Raw genomic sequence first — 24,724 nt, forward strand, 5'->3', positions numbered from 1 at the left:
CATGACAACATTCTCTTGTAGAAATGGTCAATTTTTTGATGAAATTAGTATCGAATTATTAGGTGCAAAATGTTCAGCTGTGATATTAAATTCCTAAGTCAGCTATTGGATATAAAAAATACTAATAAATTGTAGGAATTTATTCCATGCTTCTAGAGAAAGATAGAATAAAAGAATTTCACAATCCATATTATTTGATTTGTAAATTATAAAATAAATTTGTGTAAATTTTATATAAAAATACAATTGTAATGAGAATTTGATAAATAAATAGAAGTTTACATAATTTGACTCTTCTTAACTTCACAAAATAAATATAATTTTGTTCAGAATTTAGTTAACAAGTTTTTATAACACTAAAGGTATTCATACATTGGGATTTGAATATAGACACAGTTGAACGTGAAATTGACTGATAACTTTTAATCGTCTTTGTTTATGAATGAAACCGTAATTTAAATAATATTTGTAAACTAATCGGACATTTTACACCACTTTAGACCTGAGCAAGAAATTGGAGCCGGTTTTTTTTTTTTTTTTTTGAAAGGAAAATAAATTTCCATTGATACTAAATATCAAAGATACAATATCCGACGGAACAGAGTTTCCTTCATCCACAAAAGTATACCATCTGACCGAAGAGTAAGCTAGTACTCCCGGACGCTTAGACGATATCGCCTTTAATGTCTGAAAAGAAAACCCACCAATTGGGCCTCGTTAAAACCCCGCAAGAGTAAAAACCCTATGGGAAAAAGATTTAAGGGGGAAAAAGAGTACTCTACAAAGCAAATATACATCCTTTACAAAGAAATTACAAGATAAAACTCGTATCCTTCGATGCTAAAATGATTTGTACACTTATGTCCTTTTCCATCCGCTACCTCTAAAATTCCGTAGAGTGCAATATTTAATATTGAACCTGCAAGATATTATAAACATTAAATAAAAATAGTTAGCGAACACTAAAGATAAAATAGTATGGAAACAATTCAAATACACCAACATTAAATAGTAATTAATTAAAAATAAAAACACGTCAATAAATGACACTTAATTGTGGTCAAAATATTCCACAAGCATAACTCATAAAAGAGACAATTAAGCCTTTAATTAAGGCACATTTAACGCAACATTAACGCCGCAATTAAGGCACAATTAATGCATCTTTTCTGAAACCGACACACGGATCTCATTCTGATCCCGGAACTGCCGCCGTCACTACCATCCTCTTCGGCTACCACCGCTATCATGTCTCTCCCGTACGAGATCGTGGAGTCATTAGTCGAGTCTCGTCGGTAGCTTTCTTTAATTTTTATATATCCCTGAAAAAAAAACAAAAAAACATACAAAGCAAACACGCAACCATGGGATTTCTGAAAAAAAAAGATTTATGAAATTGGAGCCGGTTTGTTTGGCTTAAAGCAACCGGCTTAAATTAGTGGACTCCAAACTGTTTCTGATTTGAGAAGAAGTCACAAATTAATTTAAAATCAGAATAAACCAAATTAATTATATTCTGAAGTTAGTTTTGAGATGTTTGTCCTACGTACTTAATTTTTTAGAACTTTTTCTTAATAAATATTACTCATAAATCACTATTATTCATATTATTACATATTTAATAGCACAGAACTCATTAATGAGTCAAAATTACTCCGACATATATTTTAAAATCTTAGATTATCACAATAAGAGGCCGTTTGACTGGGTTCAAAATTGTGACTTATAATTTAACGTGACTTAATGTGATAAGTTGAGAGTTTAAAATGTCTATTTGGATAATTGTAACTTATTAATGACTTGTGAGTTATAAAAAATGTAATAATATGAATAAAGTGATGTATGAGTAACATACGACTTATGGCTGAATTTTTGAAAAAAAAAAGTTTTTAAAAAAAACAAGACACTTAAGAAACATCGTCAAACTAATATCTATATTTAAGTCAGTTTTTAGCTTATTCTTAATATTAAGGAGTCGTTTGGGCGAGTTTAAAATAAGTGCTTTTTGTTTAAAATAAATAAGTGGAGTAGAAATTAGAAGCAAGATAAGACTTATAAGTGATTAAATTGTTTGGGAGATAAGTGAAAGCCCCGAAACAAAAGCTAGCACTCCTAGCTTTTTATAAGTGCTTCTTGACTTTTTACACAAACGGTACAAATAAGTATTTCTAACTTATAAACCGAGAAGCCCGGCTTAAAAGTGGCCGCCAAACACCTACTAAGTTAGTTCGTGACTTATTACACAAACATACAATTTTTTTCAATGTAAAGTCATGAACAGGTTAAGCCATAAGTTACAATTTTAAACTCAGTCAAACACAGACTTAAAACCACACACAAACATTGAGTTATGTTAAGTCATAATTCATAATTTTAAACACATTCAAACATACTCCTAGTTAATTGGTTGAAAAAAAATAAATTCAAACCATACCTAAAATTCCCAAGATATATCAAGTACCTGACGGAGGGTTACGCATCTGACGGATTCGAAACCACCAGTGAAAGCGATGTGATTAACGATGAGAATGATCATCACAACAACAAAGATGAGAAACAAATTACTCGAGATGATGATAATGATCAATCCGTGCCTGTCACCGAAGAAGATATTCATCCTTACCATGATTCTCTCACCGACGATCAAATTCATCAGCGACTCTGCTATTCTCTCTCTATCGCCGCTGTTTCGGCACGGCGCCGCCGGCGGTGGCAGTGTTTATCGACAAGGGTATCACCGGAAAAAGGGTACTGTACTTGCGCCTCTCTTTCATAAGTTTCATTTGCCTAGATATGTCTTCTCTTCTCTGTGTTTTTTCACCTTTCAATCCTTTTTATTTGTATATAATTGTTTTACTTTTTCTTTATGTACCATATGTATTGGATCATACGTCAATTTTGCGCTGATGGGTCGAGTTTGTGTTTACGTTTTGTTTCCAAGTTCTAGTCCTTGTCTCGTTTTTAGTTTTGTTTTGGTTTTGCATTTTCTGAGTTACAGCACTGTGTTGAAGTATGTGATGCTGAGTTTTGAGTTTTGATGCATAGTTTGGTCTGAGTCGCCATCCCGAGTATTTTGTTTAGCACCGAGTTGAGTGAAATCGTGTTTGCGTCGTTTGATTTGCTAGTTTTGTGCGCTTCTGCTGATTTCACTAGCTTAAATGATTGCCTGGATTTAGTTCTGAGTATTGTTTCCTGTTAGTTCTTTTTTCAGCCAAGTAACGCCCGAGTCGCATGATCCTAGTTTTAATGTTGCATTATTTTGTTTATTATTGTCTGAGCTGCTTTTTAATTTTTATCGCTACTGAGTCAATTAATCTAAGAGTTGATACAGGTGTCATGTTGAATTAGTAGTGGTCACTTAATTAGTGTTATTAGATTTTTCTGATTGAATTATTTTATGGCATGATTTTAGTTTTAGAATTGTAAATTTGAATATTATTTGGAATTGTAAATTTGAATATTATTTGATTTTGATAGTAGTAATTGTAGATCTTGATTTGTTATGTTTTAAATTGTGATTGGATAAATATTCTTTATGAATATTTAGTACCATTTATGGGGTCATTATTGATGACATTATATGCCTTTAATGGCTTTTAGTGCCATTTTTATGGCTTCCGTTACCATTTTGATGGTCATTACATTTAATATATGAGTTAGATTTTAAACTCAACTTTTATTCTTCAGTTAAAATTTTAAATTTTTATGTGTCTAACCAAAGGATTTTCCTTTGGTTAGATATTTATTAATAATTCTACATTATATATATATTCCTCTTTATTTTTTGATATATATACCCTTTAGTTTTTGTTTTTATTAGATTTTTTTGTATATTGATTTATGTTTTATTTGATTGTTTTTTTTTTTTTTCTCAGGATACTTTGGAAGCGAGCTGTTAGTGTATGGGTACTCTTTTTTAATTCATTTAAGCTTTATTGTCTAAACGTCCGGAGTTATGCTTGCATGACTTTCGGTTAGATGATAAACTTTCTTGAAAGAAAGATATCTCAGTTGCGGTTTATTGTATTTCGATACAATTTATCTACGATTATGTAGACCTTACAAAAAAAAAAAAAAAAAAAAAACATACTCCTAGTTATATGACAAAAAAAAAACATATACTAGTTAAATATGTTTGATAAATATGTTTGAATTTCTTTTTTTTTCTTTTCAAAATCTCATGTATAATATATGTGACTTAGAGCCTAGTTTCCTAAATTTAAAATCCGGATTTAAAGTCATATTTGACTTTCTACTGAGAGTGTATGTTCGTATGTGTATTATTGTGTTTGCTGCCCACTTGTATTTTTTTTAGCCGCAGTAAAAAGTTGTCAAACTTGAGAGTAGAGGCTCATCTCGTCACGAGCTAACCTGGTTGAAACCTTAAGCTAATCATGGAATCAGTCTTGCATACTTAGGGTCTGTTTGGGGGTGCTGTTAAAAATTGCTGTGCTGTCAGAAAAAGTGCTGGTAAAATAAGTGCTGTCGTAGAAATCAGATAACTGTTTGGTAATTTTTTGATATTTACTTATTTTGAGTTATAATATAAAAAATAATAATGATTTTGGTGAGGTTTTATAATGAAATCTATAACAGCATTCTGCAAAAGCTGAAAAGCAGCTTTTTCTAAAAGCATGGGAGGACCTGCTTTTTCTAACAGCAGCTTTTCAGCTAAAAGCTGCTGTTCGGGAAAGCTGCTTTTAGATTTACCAAACAGTTTTTCACCTGCTTTTCAGCAAAAAGCTGCTGTTGCTGTCTGCAACAGCAACCCCAAACAGTACCTTAGACCATCAATTATTGAGTTTGTGATTAATTAATACTACTCCTAAGTCAGTTATTTATTCGTTTACTTTGCTCCCTAAATTATTAGTATTATAATTTAGAAGACTTTCTAAAATTTATTCAGGTAAAGTATGACCACATAAAAAACAGCTTTTTTTTTATTACTCCCTCGCCCTGGTCACATTTCTACATTTATAAGTTAAATTGACTAATTTTTGATCAAAAATCATAAGTTACGCTTTTATTACTTTCAAAAACTGAAAATTACATCTTAAAGTTAATTAAAAGTTGTTTCTGATAACATATTTTTTTCTATTTTAATAATTCATAACATATTAATAAATTTCAATCAAATTTTGGTCAACCGTTATCCATAATATTGTTCTTTTATGGGTAGTGTATGAACTTATGTGAAATGATAATTAATAATTTATTTTATCTTATTGAGTGTTGTACAGTCAGATGAGCTCTAGCGTAAGCTTAATTTTTCGAAAAAGATACTTTTCGTAATTCTTTTGGGGTTAATTATTTTGTAGCAACAAATTTTAGATTGAGTTCACTTGCATTAGAATGTAATGAAAATAGAATGAAATAACAATTATAAAAAAATATGAATAAAAAAAAAGTTTTAGATAATACTATAATAGTGATGATTAATCTTTTGATGAAGTTAGTAGGGAAACATAATGAAAAAGTAGAATGAACATTTTTTTTTTTAAAATATGTAGGTTACATGTCTAGTTCAAATAATTTATATGAAATGATTGAATAAATAAAAATTATAAATCTTTCCAGTAATCAACCTCAATTTAAAATACAAATTTCATGCAATTCCCCCTCCATCTTGTTCCATTTAATTGAACATAATCTTGATATTACGGGAGTGTTTGGTCCGAATGTTTAAGTCCGCTCTGTGAGTTTATAATTTAGAAGCTCTTATTCGCGCTGTTTATGTAAAAAATAAGAAGTATTTATAATAAGTTGAGAATGTTTGTTTTGGATCATGAATTCCGCTTCTTTTCCAAACATTTTAATCAATTATAAATTTTAATTTGTTTTTAATTTTTATTCTACTTATTTATTTTAAACCCACCCAACGACTCCGCTCACCTCAGAGTAGACTTATTACAATGAGGCAGGTAAGAGTTGATTACAGTTAATTACTCGTACCACGACTTGTCCACCGAGTAAAATCAGCTAGTCTACTTGCTCTCCCACCTACCGGTAACTGGGTTGACATGTGGGCTTCACCTGCTCATGGGCTGACCTAGTAAGGAAAAGTAGGCAAGTGTTTTATGTTTAACACTTTCAGTTTCAGCAGAGAGGTAGTATCAGGGCCCACAAAGTTAAAAGCTCAGTCCGGATTATATAGATAGATTTCTTGTCCGGTTCGCATGTTATTACATAATTTAATATTTTTTTTATAAAAAGATAATTATATTTATTTATATACTCCCTCTAAATAGTTTACTGCACACATTTTAAGGTTCCTATAAAATATAGTTTTATAATATTTTTCAATTTTTTTTCTGAATAAAAATTTAAATATTAAATTTTTATTTAAGATAAAAAATAAAAAAAATATTATATAACTATATTTTAAACAAGTCTTAAAAAACGTGTCAAAAAATAACATAAAGAACTGAGAGGAACAAAGAAAGTAATATAAAATGTTAATATGGGATAAAAAATTAATATTTTGAAATGTACAACCCATTCAAAAATTTTTAAAATAATAATTTTTATAATATAAAAATAATTCTCAACCACTATTTTCAACTATTTTTACAAATTAATTATTTAAATATTAATGCATTTCTCTATTTTCTCAATATTTTTTAATTGAATTCATAACATTCATATAAGTATTTTGTTGTTACTAATAATATAGTATTGCCAGTGTTATGAAAAGAAGAAATTGAAATTAATTAATAAAATCATGGAACAAAAATTAATTACATCGAAATAATTAGATATTTAATCGGTTGGATAAATTATAAAACATATAATATAATGACTTTCAGAATTGAGCATCGAAGTAGTCGAGAACAGTTGTATAGATTCTCGCTCGTTCGCTCCGATTGAATAGACATCCATAATTACATTCCTCGGCTCTTTCTTTTTAAATTTTATATTATTATTATTATTATTGTTTTTTTCCCCCTATATGTGTTAGCAAGCATCACCTGTTTGACATATTGCCTGAGACAAGTTAGCATTACATGAATTGTTTGCAATTTAAACTTCATCTTGCTTGTGAAATATTTACATTCTTCGCTTGATAATTACATAAAAATAAACACTAAAATCGAGAGTGAAAATGATTCTCAGGAGTTCTTGCACCGCAAAAATGTTTCTGAGAAGATGCTATTCGTCGTTTTCTTCTCATCCATTGCGCGTCTGCGTCGTTGGAAGCGGACCTGCTGGTTTTTACACTGCCGAAAAGGTACATTGCTTAATACGAATTTATTTTCACTTTTCATACTTGAAATCAGTGTTAACTACTTCGACAGGAAACAAGTATTGATGTGGACTAGCATGTAAAAGTATTGAGGTTTATGTTCACATATGCAAAATTGGAAATTTAGGTCGAGTTCTTGTGTTTTGAATGATGAAGTCATGTCTTTGATTTTGACTTTGATGAAGTGTTTGTTTGTTATGTTAAGAACTTAGAAGTTATATTATGCATATCATCAAACGTGTATTTCTATTATATTGATATTGATATATACGATATCCCCTTGCGCTGGAATCCTCCTATTATCATATATGTCGAATTCTTGATTTCTTGTATTACCACCCACACGCCACACCTGCATTCTTGCTTCGTAGATTTTTGTCTCTAATGCACTTTGATATATCTATATATCTATATATATGTATGTGTGTGTGTGCAATATTGAAATTGAGATTTTGTCTGTAGGAACATGTAGGATGATTGCTTATTTAATTTCCCCCCTTTTTTGTCATGTTTTTTCATTTTAATTTCGAGCAGATGTTGAAAGCTCATCAAAATGCAGAGGTCGATATAGTTGATCGGTTACCAACACCGTTTGGATTAGTTAGGTCTGGTGTAGCACCTGATCATCCTGAAACAAAGGTTTGAAGTTTGTAAGTTTTGGCCAGTGCCTTTGAGCTTATATATCATTAGAATTTTTATGAATAATACAATGTAGTATATTGTATAATGGCACTTCTCGTTTTGAACTTAATTTGTTTTTCAGGTTAATGCAATGCTTTTGGGTTGTAATTTGTGATGTAGAGGGTGTGTGTTATAATTATGATATCATTTCAGATAAAAATACAGCAGCATTATATATAAATGCACCAACTTCTATTGAGCAAAAAAAAAAGCCCCAACTTTTGGTTCAGCTATCCAAATGTCCTTCCAATTAGTTTATCACTAATGAGAATAAGCCTGTTATGCTTTGAGGTATCAGATGGTCATGAATAATATTGTTGCTTTTTTAATTATACATGTCATAAAACGGTTAGTGCTTGCAAAAGCTGCATATGAATGATTAGAAAACTTTGTGTGTTTTTCTAGGTGTATGAAACAAAGTTGTTTTTCTTTTAAGTTTACACAATCCACATAGTTGAGGGTATTTTAACAGAGAACTTGAAACAGATTGTTACCAACCAGTTTTCTCGGGTTGCGCACAATGATCGGTTTTCATATATTGGGAATGTTACTCTTGGATCTTCCATATCTTTGTCTGAGCTCCGTGACTTGTATCATGTGGTAAGACACACACTATATGAACACATTTGTTGAAGGTAGCATATTGCTTTATAATATGCTGTATATATACGTTAACAAAAAGTAAAGATGGGATCAAACAGGTTGTCTTGGCTTATGGTGCAGAAAGTGACAGAGCTTTTGGCATTCCCGGAGAAGTATGCAAATATCAAACTTTAATCTTCTTAAGTTACTGATGCAGAGAACATATGCATGCCATTCTATATTAGTTTTATTCTGTGGTTTTCTTGACATTTGGGTGATATTCTTCATCTAGGATCTATCTGGGATACACTCTGCCCGAGAATTTGTATGGTGGTACAATGGGCATCCTGATTGCAGCAATCTGGCCCCGGATTTAAAAAGCACTGATACAGCTGTCGTTCTTGGTCAGGTATGTATATATACGAGAATATCAACTGATAATGCTGCCTATATGAACCGATAATATAGTAGGTTAGTCCTATTAAAATAACAACGAACCACTTGACACCGCTACAAGCATTTACCATCTGCACAATAGACCACAGATGAGCATGATTCTTCATTTGTGATGTATGTTTCTATTAGATATTTAATGCATAACTATATCTTTTTCCCCGTTATCTTGTGTATGTTCTAATTACCCAGTACCATAAAATCTGGAGTACCATTTACTTACAAGAAATATATTTAATGTTCAGAATTCCTAGTATGCCATCTTTCGTCTACGTAATATCTTACATCTTCTGTTTTGAACTTAGAGGTGTCAACACAAGCATTTATCTCTGTGAAAATGTTCAAATTTTGGGTTTTTCTTTGCCTCAAGGGAAATGTGGCTCTTGATGTTGCGAGATTACTTCTGAGACCAACCACTGAATTGGCAACAACTGACATTGCAAGCAGTGCCTTGGATGCTCTATATGAGAGCTCAATCAGGTTTCTCATCTATAGTTTGATAACTAAGAATGGTAAGCTATTCTGTTTGATACTTAGAGAACTGCAGGAAAGTGTATTTGGTCGGAAGACGTGGGCCAGTGCAGGCAGCCTGTACAGCAAAAGAGCTTCGTGAAATTCTTGGTAAATTTGAATCCTGTATTTGGTTACTTATATCATGTATACACTTTATGTAGCATCTGCAATTTTTTTGTGTTTCTACTTGTAGGTATTAAGGATTTATATATTCACATTCAGAATGTGGACCTTCTAACAACTCCTGCTGATGAGGTATATTCTCTAACAGATCCCGTAGCTCCATCATATCTTGATAGAAAATTGTGACCTGTTCTAGTTTGTATGTAGAATGTTTGCTTGAACCTAGAAGCTGTGGCATAAATTATTTGTTGCTGTAGCTTTGGCCGATCAACTATCTGCCAATATTCTTTTCCCATTATATCTGTTTTTTGTTTTTTCGTTTTTATTTTCTGTTACTACTGTTGTTATATCCTAATGCCTTATTTTTGTTTGTCATCGCTGAAATTTTAAATTGTGAATTTGTGTTTTACTTGGCAAAGGAAGAGATGAAGAGTAATCGGATTCGAAGGAGAGTTTATGAATTACTCTCCAAGGCTGCCTCCTCAGAAACATCTGGTCCTAGTCCAGGTCAACGTGAACTCCACTTTGTTTTTTATCGAAAACCAGATAAATTTGTTGAATCAAATGAGAAAAGTGGCCATGTAGCTGGTGTTCAGCTTGAAAAAACAGTTCTTAGAGGTATTTTTTTTCCCAAACTATGTGTTCTAATATGTAAGGCACTTTTTGTCTTCTATACTTTTGCTAGGTAGTTTAGGATATAGCTTTTTGAATTTTTTCTTACTTGCTTCATTTTTTTAAAAAAATAATTTAATCGGTCTGTTTTTTCTTTTTAATTTTCTTTTGTAATATGAAGGCACCGGAATACAAACCGCAGTAGGTACTGGACAGTTTGAAGAGCTTGGTTGCGGGTAAAGCCCAAACTATTTGTTTTTTTCCCCGCTAAATTTGTATTGCATTTCTGATCTGAGTGTTCGTGTGGAACTATTAACAGGTGATATATAATTAATCCAAATTATACACAAAACTAACTTCACACAAGCCAATGCACGTCTCTACCCTTATATACATTTTTACTATATTATCTTTCGGGTATAAATCTTAAGTGGTTTCCAATTCCCTCGTTCAGCTCTTTTATGAACCTCATGTCTATAATTTGAACAATTTTAAGAGTATTATGACTATAATTTGAAATTTGAATAATCTTAAGAGTATCATGCCCTTTCAGTTCTAGCAGTAAAAGGTGAAAACCCTTTAAGAGTACTATAATATAATATGTGGAAACAGGAAGCAAATTTTAGTATTCATCTGTATCTAATGTGCAAGTTCTCACACAGCTACGGGGCAGAATTATTACGGGGTTATACTCCCCCACTGGAAACATCCCCGCCCTTTGCGAGAAAAGGACAAATAACTATCAAATCATGTACTCAAGAAGAAGACTTCGTTATTCTTGACAAACAATACATGTCAGTAGCGTCCTTATGGGGGGTTACATCCCATTCCTCGTGAGGAAATGATAAATAACAAATGACAATTAGATCATGTAATTAAGAAGCAGACCTTGTTATTTTTGGAAAATAATATATGTCAGTAGCAAAATCAGTGATTATATTTCTTTGATATAGAACAGAGTAAAATAGATACACACACGCACAGATTCATGCGAGCTACCTCTCTAGAAAGGTTTAGCATTTGTACTTGAGTGTTATTGCTTAACACTGCAGACAAACACTTCTCAGTTTTTATTCCCAAGCCTGTTGACGGGATTACCTTCAACTTAAAATAATTAATATAGTTGCTTCTGCTGCAAACAATCGCAAGTCCTAGCCAGGTCATACCATCTTTAGGTTGCACCAGAAGCTTAGCAGTTTTTTCTTATCATCAAGAACCAACACTCCAGAGAAAGTGTCTTCCGAATGTGCAAGTGCATCATCTGGACTGCCTCTTTTTCAGACCTAGTGTATTTAAACTCGCCATGGTGCCTCTAATTCTTTGTGGTCCCCAGTAGCTCTATTAATCAGTTAAAACTGCCTGCCGAGGGCTGGCCACCAGGGAAGTTCAGGAGTTGTGTCAGAGAAGGTACATGTTGGATAGGCCACTTACATGCAATTGGAAACAAACCGTAAAGTAACATAACCACATCAACTAGTTGCACAGAGCAACAAATAGCCAAGAACACTCCACATGAATAAGGACACCTCATTTTATGAATTAAAACTATCGATACTATTTATAGTATTTGAAATATACATTTTTGATTATTAAGGATAACTAGTCAATGTAGACCAACAGATTTATTTTTGAATGTAGTAGATTAGTATGAGATATATAAGTTTTTTTGTTAGGTGTAGGCTCTATATAAAGCCACCTATGGCTAAATGTTTTTGAATATTATATATAACCAAATATAGCTACATTCGACATCCATATTGCATCGATATAAGTCTCCATCTTTTTATTAGCTTTTACTTCTAATATAAAAGCACCCAACAATTGGTATATGAGGTCTCTTCTCTAGGGACTTGTGAAATACTATGACCTAAAAATCATGTGCTAAAATCTCATTTTATAAGAAGTAAAAGCTGATAAACAAGATGTAGTCTCCATTGATGCAAAATGTAGATTTATATTGTTATATATAGGCAAATGATCAAAGAGATCCAAATACTAGAATAGAAATTAGAAGCATCATTGATTAGCGTAGTAATATTAAGTGATCATCATATCCAACCCAATAGCCCCACCCAGCTACTGCCACCACCGTCAACACCCCAAACCACCAAACCAACCACCACCCCCACCACCACCAACACCCCAACCCACCAGCCACTTCACCCCTCTCCAATCACACCAATGTTGCCTCGCCTCATCCCACCCTCTTTCTTCCCTGCACCGCACTACGATTCCACTTCTCGATCATTCACCAATCTTGCTTGTTGGCTACCATCCTTAATCCTCCCATCCCAGCCCAGCCGCATCTCCCGCTACTACCTCTCCTCACCCAGTCCATTTCTTTACCTTTCTCATCACTTTCTTCCCTTCCTTTCTCCTTCTCCGGCTACCTCTCTTCTACCCCTAGTTGCGGAAAAATTTAGTGATGGCTGCCATTATTAAGAGTGGCAGTGGTGATTGAAGATTGATTAATATATATTTATTTATATATATATATAATATGTATGTATGCAGGGACATATCCAGGAATTCAAACCTTTTGGGGCAAGGATTAAAGTAGGGGAGTTTGTTTTGTTTGTAAAAAGAGATTAAAGCGGGGAGGGCACGAGCAATGTTTGCTGCTTTTGATTTGTTTGCTGTCTGTTATTATTTTGGGTGTATCTTGCCTTGAAAGAGCTGGGCTGAGCTTTAGAACTTTACCAAAAAGAGGGTTGTAGCATGCAAGGATGGCTACCTCTAAAATACGCTAGATGCTCCAACCATAGGGGCAAGGCTCCCACTAGGAAAACAATTTGTATAATACCAAGTAATTAACTCTAGAAAATCTACTTGGGGCAAGTACCCCAATGCCCCCAGTTTAAATCCGTCCCTGTATGTATGTATATATGTATGTATGTATGTATTCATTTAATTAAAAATAGTTGAACAATCGCTAAATATAATTGCTGTAGTTAGTTAATTCTAGTATATATATATGGTCTTACTAAAATAAAAAATTTCTAAATCGCATCGATATATAGCACAAGCAAATTGATCGTTGGGAGATGATAAAAACACAGTGAAGTCAGATTTCGAAAAAAGCTCACTAATTGACGGGAAAAATCAAATTAAAAACGGGAGGGATTATGTGGATCATGTGTGAGAGGGTGTATTTTAATTGTGTGATGACTTTTAGGGGCCAATAGTTAGATTCATCTTTGAGTCTAGATTAATTTTGTAGTTTGTACTATAATTTGGTTTGTATTTAAGCCATTGCTTACACACACACACAGGGTCCTGCTCCACTAGAAACACCTTTAAAAATAAAAACTAGAAACTAAAATAAAAAATTTCTAAATCACATCGAAATATAGCATATATGGTATGCCAATTGATCGTTGCCAGATGAAGAAACTAATTTAAAAAAAGCTCACCGATTGATGGGAAAAATAAATTAGAAACGGATAGGATTATGTGGGGTCAAGTGTGGGAGGGTGTATTTTAAATTTTTAATTGTGTGTGGTGACATCCAGGGACCATTAGATTAGATTCATCTATGGCTTAAATTTGTTTTAAGTTTCTATTTTGATTTTTGTTTCCATTTGTTCATTTGCGCGCGCGCGCACACACACACATATATGTATGTATGTATATATGTGTGTGTGTATGTATGTATGGTCTTATGCCACAAGAGACCTCCTTAAAATAAAAACTAGAAACCTAAATAAAAATATTTCTAAATCGCGTCGAAAATTGATTGTTGGGAGATGGAGAAAAATACTGTGAAGTCAGATTTCAAAAAGTTTCATCGATTGAAGAGAAAAATCAAATTAGAAACAGAGGAGATTATGTAAGATCATGTATGGGAGGATGGGGGGATGTATGTTAGTTGTGTGTGGTGACCTTGTAATAGACTAGATAACTTTTACTCACTTGTTACTGAAAATCAACACTGCAAGTCTGCAACGTACTTAGCAGCACTTAAACAGAAATACAAACCCAGACTTTCGAGTAGCTGGAACTCCAAATCCTCAGAGAGGTTTACTCAACACATAATCCATAACCCTAATTCTCCCTGCTATTCCCCCTTATCGCTGCCCTTTCTTGCTGCATTTACCTTTCTGCCCTTGTGTCTTTCGGGCCTTCTCCCGTGCGCTTTGGGCCTCTTCTAGTAAACGTTATTAATGGTTTGGGCTTCTGTGTGGGCCTCTCTGGATCCATTGCATTACCCCCCGCCCAAAGACGCACCTTGTCCTCAAGGTGAAAATCTGGAAACTGTTCTGTGATCACATCTGCGTCCTCCCAGGTTGCTTCAAACTCAGGCATATTGCACCACTTCAGTAAGACCTCTGTCGTGACTGACTGTTCGTGTGAACGAGAACGCACATCCAGCACTGCCTCGGGTATAGTAATCAATTCCAGATCTGGGGAAACTTGATTAGGCAGAGTAGGGGAGGATGGAATCGGACCAATCGCCCGTCTCAACTGTGAGACATGAAACACAGGGTGGATGTGACTCTGGACCGGTAATTCTAACTTGTAGGCCACCGCACCAACTCTTGCAACAATAGTAAATGGCCCATAGTATCGAGCTGCTAACTTTTCAAAATGGCGTTTTGCCAAAGATTTTTGACGATATGGTTGCAGCTTAAGGTAACTGAGTCACCCACCTGAAAAACTTCTTCCCGCCTATGCTCATCAGCTGCATTCCGCATGATTTGTTGAGCCCTCAATAAATTAACTCGCAGTTCATCTAATACGGCATCACGTAACTGCAGTTCTTCTTCCAAGTTCCCCACTGGGGTCTGGCCAGTACCCACACGTAAGAGATGGGGAGGAGTTCGCCCATACAGGGCCTGAAAGGGTGATACCTTGAGAGATGAATGTGGGGACGTATTGTAAGAGAATTCAGCCCAAGGGATCCATTTAGCCCATGTCCTTGGCTGTGAAGATGCGAAGCAGCGTAAGTAAGTTTCCAGACACTTATTAACCACCTCGGATTGTCCATCCGTTTGTGGGTGATACGCTGTACTCCGAGTCAGTGTGGTGCCCTGGAGACGGAACAATTCACGCCAAAATCCGCTGAGAAATATTCGATCTCTGTCTGATACTATCGAGGTTGGAAACCCGTGCAAACGGATCACCTCTTTGACAAACAGATCGGCCACTGTCACTGCTGAAAAAGGATGCTTCAGCAACAAAAAATGTGCATACTTTGTGAGCCTGTCAACCACCACTAGCACCGTGTCATAACCTCGAGATGGAGGTAAGCCCTCAATGAAATCCATGGAAATCTGATCCCAGACCTGTGATGGAATCGGCAAGGGTTGCAACAGCCCGGCCGGACTTCTGTTGGAATCCTTATTCTGTTGGCAAATCGGACACTGGCGTACATATTCAGACACGTCCTTCCGCATCCCAACCCAAAACCAGTCAGTTGCTAAACGTAAAGACGTTTTTACTTCACCTGAATGCCCGCCAACCGGAGAATCGTGGTGTTCTCGGAGCAACTGGGCAATAAATCCTGACTTCTGTGGTACCACTACCCGCTTTTTATACAACAATCTGCCTTGCACTACTTCAAAATCCAAGTGCTCACGAATTCCCCCTACTAAGTCTGCCTTCAACTTGCTCAAAAAACTATCTCGATTCACCTCCTGATCTAGCTTCTGCCAGTCCAACACACATGTGGAAAGTAACATGTTCAAGATGATTTCCCCTGTATTCTTTCTGGACAGTGCATCCGCAACCTTATTTGCGGGGCCTGGTTTATAGTGCACATCAAAATCAAAACCCATAAGTTTACTGATCCATTTCTGGTAGTTTGCCCCCACTTCCCTTTGCTGCATAATAAAACGGAGACTTTGCTGGTCCGTATGAATGATAAAATGGCGCCCCATCAAGTAATGTTTCCATCTCTGTACAGCTAAACAGATTGCAATTAATTCTTTTTCATACACACACTTGGATCGTGCCTGGACTCCCAAGATTTTGCTAAAAAATGCAACCGGCTTCCCTTGTTGTAACAACACAGCACCTATGCCATATCCCGAAGCATCCGTTTCCAATGTAAAAGGTACGGTGAAGTCAGGCATCGACAACACCGGAGCGGAACTCATGGCTTGTTTCAGCAGATTAAATGCAGTTGTGGCATCCTGAGACCATCCAAATTGGTCCTTTTTTAACTGCTCAGTCAATGGATGCGCAATTTGTGCATAATGAGCCACAAATTTTCTGTAGTATCCGGTGAGTCCCAAGAACCCACGCAACTCCCGAAGATTTTGCGGGACTGGCCAATCCAGCATCGCTTGGATCTTACTGCGGTCTGCAGCTACCCCTCCGGCAGATATAACATGTCCCAAGTAAGCAATTTCAGCCCTTCCAAACTCACACTTTTTCAAATTTGCTACCAGTTGCTGTTCAATCAGTGTGTCTAGGACTGATGCCACGTGCCCCCGGTGCTCCTCCTCATTCCGACTGTATATCAAAATGTCATCAAAAAAAACTAATACAAACTTGCGGAGGAAAGGCTGGAAAACCACATTCATGAGGGACTGAAATGTAGAGGGCCCATTCATTAATCCGAAGGGCATAACCAGAAACTCATAATGCCCTTCGTGTGTTCGGAATGCAGTCTTATGCACATCCTCTGCCCGCATTCGAATCTGATGGTAGCCTGCTTTGAGATCCAATTTGCTGAATAGTTTCGCCCCATGTAACTCATCAAGCAGCTCTTCGATTACTGGAATAGGGTACTTGTCCGGCACGGTTTCTTTATTTAAAGCTCGGTAATCCACACAAAACCTCCACGAGCCGTCTTTCTTTTTCACCAACAAAACCGGGCTGGAGAAAGGACTAACAGATGGTTGAATAATTTTCGCTGCTAACATTTCTCGAACCAACTTCTCAATCTCATCTTTTTGTGAATGTGGGTACCGGTACGGGCGTACACTAACCGGGTTACTGCCTTGTTTCAACACAATAGCATGGTCATGGCTGCGTTGGGGAGGTAATCCTTCCACTTCCTGGAAAGCTTGGCCTCGGCTATTCACCACTTCTGCCAAGAATGGTGGCACTGCTTTGCTTGGGTGGACTTCTGTACCCTTCTGATCAGCCTCTAATTTCGTTAATTCCACCAGAATTCCTCCTCCTGTTTTTCTAACTGTTCGCAACATTGCTTTAAGAGATATTCGGGAGCAGTCTAAGGTGGCATCTCCCTGTATTGTTACTGATCGCTGCCCCACCTTGAATTTCATTAGCTGAGACTTCCAATTTGTAGTTACAGCCCCCAACTTTTCTAACCATTGAACCCCCAATATGACATCTGAATTCCCTAATTCAAATGGCAAGAAATCTTCCACGACATCCACACTTTCCAACTGCAACAAAATGCCACGACACTCACCCGTACCCCGTACTTCTTCCCCATTCCCCAGTGCTACGCCGAATCCCTTGGTTTCATCTACGGGCAGCCCCAATTTCTGTATTGTTGCTCGAGACAAGAAATTGTGGGTTGCCCCGGGATCGATCATCACAATCACCTCCTGTCCTACAATTTTTCCTTTCACTTTCATAGTCTTAGGAGATGTCAAACCCACCACAAAATTCAACGATACAGCTGAGTTGATCAGACTCGGCTCATCCTCCCCCGGTCCTGGTTCTTCAATCAGTGGTTCTTCCTCGTCCTCCTGTGTTAACAATACATTCAACTCCCGCTTCTTACACCGATGTCCGGCCATCCATTTATCATCACACCTAAAGCAAAGACCCCGTTCCCGCTTGTACTGCAACTCTTTATCAGACAACCGTCGCACTTCCCCAACTGGTTTGGCGGTTGGTAACCCACCCTTATTAGGTGTCACACCCGAGTTCACAGAGTTTGACTGGGAACCAATACTGGGGGAAGAAGACCCCGATCCAGAAGTAGAACCCCATGAGGCAGATTTAGACCCATTAAACCCCCCCAATTACTAGTTGGAGGGTTAGCAGTTGAAAATGAAAACTGACTATATGAATTGGAACGATGGGTACGAGCCAGGGACTTACCTTCGTCCGCCTGTAGCCCTCGAATTCTATTCTTCTCCTCTATTTTGAGTGCAAGGTCCATGGCCTGTTCCAGATTATAAAGCCCCATTACCCGAACCTCTGCCCTGATTTCTTCCTTTAACCCATTCACAAAGTGCCCCAACAAGATGTTCTCTGGTATGTTCTCGAGAGGTGCAGCCATTTCAATAAAAGTGCGGCGAAACTCTGCAACTGTGCCGGTTTGTTTGACAGCCAACCACTGTTCACATAAGGACCCCGAATGCAGTGGACGGAATTGTTGAAGGATCAAACGGCGCAGTTCACTCCAGTGACGAATCGGCCGTCTACTATTTTCCCACTGGTACCATAACAACGCATCGCCATCAAAACCCACCACCGCTGCTTCCAGTTTCTCTGCGTCACCGAGGCGATAAAAAGCAAAATATCGCTCTGCGCGAAGGATCCACCCATCTGGGTTGCTACCATCAAAAACTGGAAGGTCCAGTTTCCTGTATTTCCAATTACTCCCTGGATTAGTGCCACCCCCCAATCCCGGTGATCCTCCGGTATCTCATCATCTTTGTTTCGGTTGGAGCTACCAGCAAAACCCACTCCAGACCCACCGAAACTACCTCCAACAGCTCCCCGGCGCAGTGCTGCGACAGTAGCTCGCATTTCCGCTTGAAACTCATCCTGTTTCTTTGTGACGTCCGAAATGAGGGTCTCATTGTTTTCGCGGGCCCGATCTATACGGATCTGCAGCTTTTGAGTGACCTGGTCCAAACTGGATGTGATTTGAGAGACTAGGGTTTTTTGCAAATCGGCGGCAACTAGATTCACAGCACCCGTAATGTCCTCTGACATGGTACGACGGAGTTCTGTGATCGTTTCTTCCATTTGGTCCAACCGTTGATTGTTTCTTGTTTCGGGCGGCGGCACCATGATCGTAGAATGCTCTGATACCAATTTGTAATAGACTAGATAACTTTTACTCACTTGTTACTGAAAATCAACACTGCAACGTACTTAGCAGCACTTAAACAGAAATACAAACCCAGACTTTCGAGTAGCTGGAACTCCAAATCCTCAGAGAGGTTTACTCAACACATAATCCATAACCCTAATTCTCCCTGCTATTCCCCCTTATCGCTGCCCTTTCTTGCTGCATTTACCTTTCTGCCCTTGTGTCTTTCGGGCCTTCTCCTGTGCGCTTTGGGCCTCTTCTAGTAAACGTTATTAATGGTTTGGGCTTCTGTGTGGGCCTCTCTGGATCCATTGCAGACCTCTAGGAGGCGATTAGATTAATCCAAGAGCATTTCCAATGGAGGAGAGTCCTTACCTATATCTCCGCCATGTGGACACTTTTAGAGATTTAGCTCCAAAACTATTACTCCAACCACAATCCCTATCCCTATAAATTTCAGGTGAGAGAAAACTCATCCCCTTTGAGGAAGGGAGTTTGATCCCCTATTATTAACAAATCATCTTCCACTATCTTATACATACTAATTAAATATAATATACTACTCAAAATATATTATATTTTTACTACTTAAATATTATTTTTAATATATAGGAAACTAATATTAAGGAGATCATGGAGTAAATCACCATTTTGATTATATTTTAGGTAATCATTATTTTACTATAATTTAGGAATTTAAAACAGGGATCACCTTTGGAGTTGCTCTAAGGGCTTAGACTAATTTCTAGCTTATAGTTTAATATTAGCTTTACACACACACACACACACACATTAAATTATTATAACTGAACATAGGGATAATTTGTAGTTTGGTTAGATATTTTTGGTTATTCTTGAATAACCCTTTTCCCTGTCTTATTATAAAAATAAATATAAAGAAGTTATATAAACAATGAGAGACAAATCAACATAAATTTTCTTAATTCTAATGTGTTCTACTCCGAGGCTAACATGAAGCCATCATTTAACTCTTCTTTATTCTAATGTGTTCTACTCCAAGACAAACACGAAGCCATCATGTTATCATTTTCCTTACAAATGGGAAATAAGAAATAAGAAAATATGATTTAAAATTAATAAAAATAATAAAATTAGTAATTCCTCTTCCCTGAATTCAAGCCCTGAAATTCACAACCAATCTGTGAGAAAACGACTCGACAATTACATTCCTTAAAATTTTGCTTACAGATGATAGATTAGATGATAGCTTTGGAACATGTAATACAGACGCAAGAACAAGAGTTGAATTAATTTTAACAGTTCCAATTCCAGCATTAGGAGACACTGACCCATCGACAACTCTAACTTTAGTAATATGCCCATTATTCATAATAGGAGGCAATAATTGAGCACAACCATTCGTATGATCTGAAGCACTGGAATCATAATCTAAGAGCTTACTTTTTCTTGCAATTTAGAGCTGAATGAATATAACCTTTATGGGCAATAGTATCGGGAGAAAGAAAATTACCTTGTTGAGCAATTTAAAGAAGTACCGGTTGTTTTATCAGGAGAGAGTCGCTTATAAAGACGCTCAATTTGCTCCTTATTGAGGCTGATGCCACCTATATCTTGACCAGATTTTTGTTTAGCACGTTCAACATTGGTATGGTAAGCACCTCTATCCTTCTAAAAGTGTCCTGGCTGCCTTTGATTTTCACGATGATTCTGATCTGGAGGCTTTCCATTCAATATTCAGCAAGTTTCTCTAGTGTGATTGGTTTATTTACAGTAGTCATACCAGCGATTCCCTTTCCCGAAACGCCTTTATACAATTGAGAAATTTGTTTTTCGATTCCGTTGATAACTTCTACAGACCAGTGCTGAGACCTCTGATTGGATAGTTGATCTAGGATCACCAAGCATAATCTTTCGCCTACTTCCCTCCCTTTGAAGTTCAACAAAGACTTCTTCAATATGAGGCAATGGTCCGAATCCAATCATTCTTCCCCTAACTTCATGTAGATCCTTGTCAAATCCAGCAAGATAGCCATACGTACAAGTCTTTTCTTTCAGTTTTGCATATTTGACTACATACTCACTTCACCAATCACTGGGCTCAAACAGATCCAACTCCTGCCATAACTTGGTAAGGGTGGTGTAGTACTCTGTGATGTCCCTGGCTTTGTCTCTTAATTCACAGTTCACACAACTGTGCTGAATTATCGAAATCGGAGTATGCAACTTTTACCTTGTCCCAAATGACTTTGGCCGTGGAATGTACCAAATATAAAGACCCAATATTTTCTTCCATGGAGTTGATGAACCAAGACATCACCAAAGGTTTTTGAGTGTCCCACGTACTGTACGAAGGATCAATTGAATTTGGTTTCTTTAACGGACCATCAAGAAACCCAATTTTCCCTCTTCCTCGTATCACCATTTGGACAGATCTTGACCATTGAAGATGAATTTTTCCATTTAGTTTGTAGGGATCTGAAGAGAAAGGGAAGAGTTATTGGTGTAATTAAAGGCCAGTTTAGGCAACTGAGAAGAATCCACAGCAGCATAAAGGGAAGAGTTATCCTTGCTTGATCCGGTAAGGGCATGTCTAAGCTTGCCATGATGTTTTTTATGAAATAAATTCTCCATTTGTTTGTCATGAATGTGATTTTGTGCTCCAATTTTTGGTTGTAATGAAATTTGGGTAATGACATATAGTTATATTCTGGTTATGTCTTTCGTGCATGACGTCTCAGTCGTGGCACTTGTGATATTATTTACACATGTTTTTTGTGTCATGATTTTTGGTTCATGGTATCTCTCTGGCATGCTAGCTTAATTTTTAGACTTTAAGTGATTGTTGATTCAGATCGTTTAGTGAGATACATAATAATTTGACAACATACTTCTGTTTTTTATTTTGTCAGTTTGGTGCTGAAGAGCATTGGATATAAGTCAGTTCCAGTAGATGGCTTGCCTTTTGATCATCACAAAGGTATATTATTATACTGCAAAAGAACTTGTTGAAATGCTGTTCATCATCATCACAATTGTGATTGTGCTTGATTAAGTATCTGATGCATGAGCAAAAACATGTTATCTAGTGATAATTTCCGAACTTCAAAGTTTTGCCAAGTTTGAGTACTATAAGATTTGATCTTATACCCAAGTACGCATGTATAAATTATAATATATTCTGAAACTGAACATTATATATGGAAGTCATGACTAGCTTATGTTATATATGGAAATCATAGTCCAAAGTATTTTTCTGTGTGTGATTAATGTATTTGGTTTTGGAAGATTGCTTATCTTACATTTTGTCTAAGTATAGCTTCTTCTTTCTTTCCCCTTTTTATCAGGCATAGTTCCAAATGTAATGGGAAGAGTTCTCAGCAATAATCCGGAGGAAACTACACAATTTGAGAGGGGTTTATATGTTTCGGGGTGGTTGAAGAGGGGACCTACTGGAATTGTTGCCACCAACCTCTATTGTGCTGAAGAAACGGTAAATGCTCTGCAGTCTGCACCTATAGATTATGAACATATTAATTCTTTATCTATAGATAAATATGTTGTTTTTTTGGCAAGTGATAAATATGTTGCTGTGAACATTGAACGGTAGCAAAAACCTGTTTAGTATGGGTGATGGGGGATGATGGATGAATAGCCGGATGATGAAACATTATCATGTCCGGTTTCTTCGGGGGATGGATCTATAAGAATTCACCTATCCCAATAACAAAAAAACCTGACTTGAATGATCAGGGTTTTGGGGATAACTTCACAGTAAATCCTCATGCAGAGAACATAAAATTAATATCAGTAATCACAATCTGCCCATTGCAAGATAGCTAGTCATTATATATACTAAACCTACATCATACTTTCCTAACTAAAAATTGATTCTAAAAGACATCCTTCCCTATTTTACTTAAAGATAATGATATATATATATATATATATATATATATATATATATATATATATATATTTCAGACTTTTCTACTTATTGGGCCTCCAAAGTCTATGATATTGTTCCCAAATAGTTTCCTTGGGCTTCTTTGTGCTGTCCTGCGTCTGTGCATTTACTCTCTTTAATGTTCAGACTACAAGGAAAATTTTCTTTGCTGACTAGATGTGCTAATTAGCTGCATATATGACAGGTAGCGAGCATCACTGAAGACATTAAGAAAGGGGACATCTTCTCCGCCAATGCTTTAGCGAAACCCGGCAAGGATGGCCTCATTCATATATTAGATGATAGGAATGTTAAAATTGTTCCATTCAGCAGCTGGGAAAAGATTGATAATGAAGAGAAGAGGCTTGGAAGCTTAGTAGGAAAGCCTAGAGAAAAACTACAGTCGTGGAATGAGCTGCTACGAGTTGCTATGAGTTAAGAGCCTCACATCTGTACACAGTATATTATTCTTCCGCAACCTTCACTATAGTATTTTCTTGAATATAGATATAGATGAGCCTAGTTTGCTACGATATAACACTGTCCTGTCTTCATTACATGGGAATTTACAGAGTCCCCTTTAGAAACCACTTAAGTTTTAATTTGATTGCATAAAAAGAGGACGTGGTCTCCATGTAGCCTACTTGGAGGCAATATCGATCTTCTTGGTCATCTGTCATCACAAGTATTATACTTATAACATTCATATAACACAATGCTTGTGTAGATTGCTTCATGACTTGTGTTTTCACCTTAATAAAGCTCCTTTTTTAGTCATACTGTAAATTTGTGTCTTCTGAGGCAGGGAAATATACTTTGGGGTAACTTCAAGGAATTCCTTCATCAAACACAAGTCATAGGACAATACTCAAGATTACGTGCTAAAAGTTCATATTCAAATAAAGTTGTGTGTACTGGATACAAATATACAATCATAAAGAAGATCGAAATTTCAGAAATTTAGGAATTCAGGACTCGATCGTGCTAACATGTATACGACTGTTTTCTACTATAACAAATGGAGTACATATAATTTACGAGATTATTAATATACATAAATGACTTATTTCTAGTATAAATCATTCGGAGTGTAAATAGAGCAGCATACAGTTGATGAATATATTCAAAACCAAAATAATCATGCGGAAACGGGGGAACGTGTAATTAGTTGCTAGTAAGTTATTGAAACAGCAGGGGCTACCATGCTCGGGGTATCAGGTATGAGTGTGCTAGTAGTCTAACCGGATTAGTCGAGGTGCACGCAAGCTGGCCGGACACCCGTTTAACATTTATAAAAAAAAAAAAAAAGTTACTGTAACAGTATATATAAAGATGTGTTAGACGTTGGTAGGTACGGAGATTAGTGTTAGCCTCATAGCTCTGGGTAATAATATCACGGAATTTAGGCAAAAATATTATTGCTGGTTTGAACTGGGATCATCCTGAATCCTCCTCATATAAATGTCTTTTAGTCCCCATAGAATTTTTTGTGCTCACATTTTTTTAACAAGATAGCTATTTTCTCTACTGATTGAGACGAACCAAAATAATTGAAACGAGACTAACACTATTTTTTTCTAAATTTCAAAATAAATAAACATTGTATATAGCAAGTAGCAACACT

At 36.3% G+C, this 24,724-nt stretch overlaps 1 protein-coding gene across 2 annotated transcripts; it reads left to right on the plus strand.

Annotated features, from left to right (window-relative positions):
* The first annotated feature begins 6,791 nt into the window (after positions 1–6,791).
* On the plus strand, positions 6,792–23,690 carry LOC108214615 (NADPH:adrenodoxin oxidoreductase, mitochondrial). Of its 2 annotated transcripts, XM_017386714.2 has the most exons (14): positions 6,792–6,993; positions 7,114–7,228; positions 7,778–7,882; positions 8,411–8,524; positions 8,626–8,679; positions 8,799–8,915; positions 9,330–9,439; positions 9,507–9,580; positions 9,666–9,727; positions 10,015–10,213; positions 10,389–10,443; positions 22,067–22,134; positions 22,502–22,647; positions 23,306–23,690. In XM_017386714.2, the coding sequence occupies exons 2-14, from the start codon at positions 7,133–7,135 to the stop codon at positions 23,537–23,539; spliced, it is 1,434 nt and encodes a 477-aa protein (XP_017242203.1). In that variant the 5' UTR covers positions 6,792–6,993; positions 7,114–7,132; the 3' UTR covers positions 23,540–23,690. The 2 variants fall into 2 exon arrangements, with proteins under 2 accessions (XP_017242203.1, XP_063946537.1); XM_064090467.1 differs by having other exon boundaries at positions 6,792–7,228.
* Positions 23,691–24,724: the final 1,034 nt, after the last annotated feature.

Source organism: Daucus carota, chromosome 3, assembly GCF_001625215.2.
Source record: "Daucus carota subsp. sativus chromosome 3, DH1 v3.0, whole genome shotgun sequence".
NCBI classification, from domain to species: Eukaryota; Viridiplantae; Streptophyta; class Magnoliopsida; order Apiales; family Apiaceae; genus Daucus; species Daucus carota.

What these genes read in the sequence shown, in the direction of transcription:
- LOC108214615 (XM_064090467.1), top strand. Translation starts at nt 7,103, where the DNA reads ATGATTCTCAGGAGTTCTTGCACCGCAAAAATGTTTCTGAGAAGATGC. An exon ending in CTTTTGGCATTCCCGGAGAA is followed by an intron (nt 8,680 to 8,798) that starts GTATGCAAATAT and finishes TTCTTCATCTAG; the next exon opens with GATCTATCTGGGATACACTC. An exon ending in CTATATGAGAGCTCAATCAG is followed by an intron (nt 9,440 to 9,506) that starts GTTTCTCATCTA and finishes AGAGAACTGCAG; the next exon opens with GAAAGTGTATTTGGTCGGAA.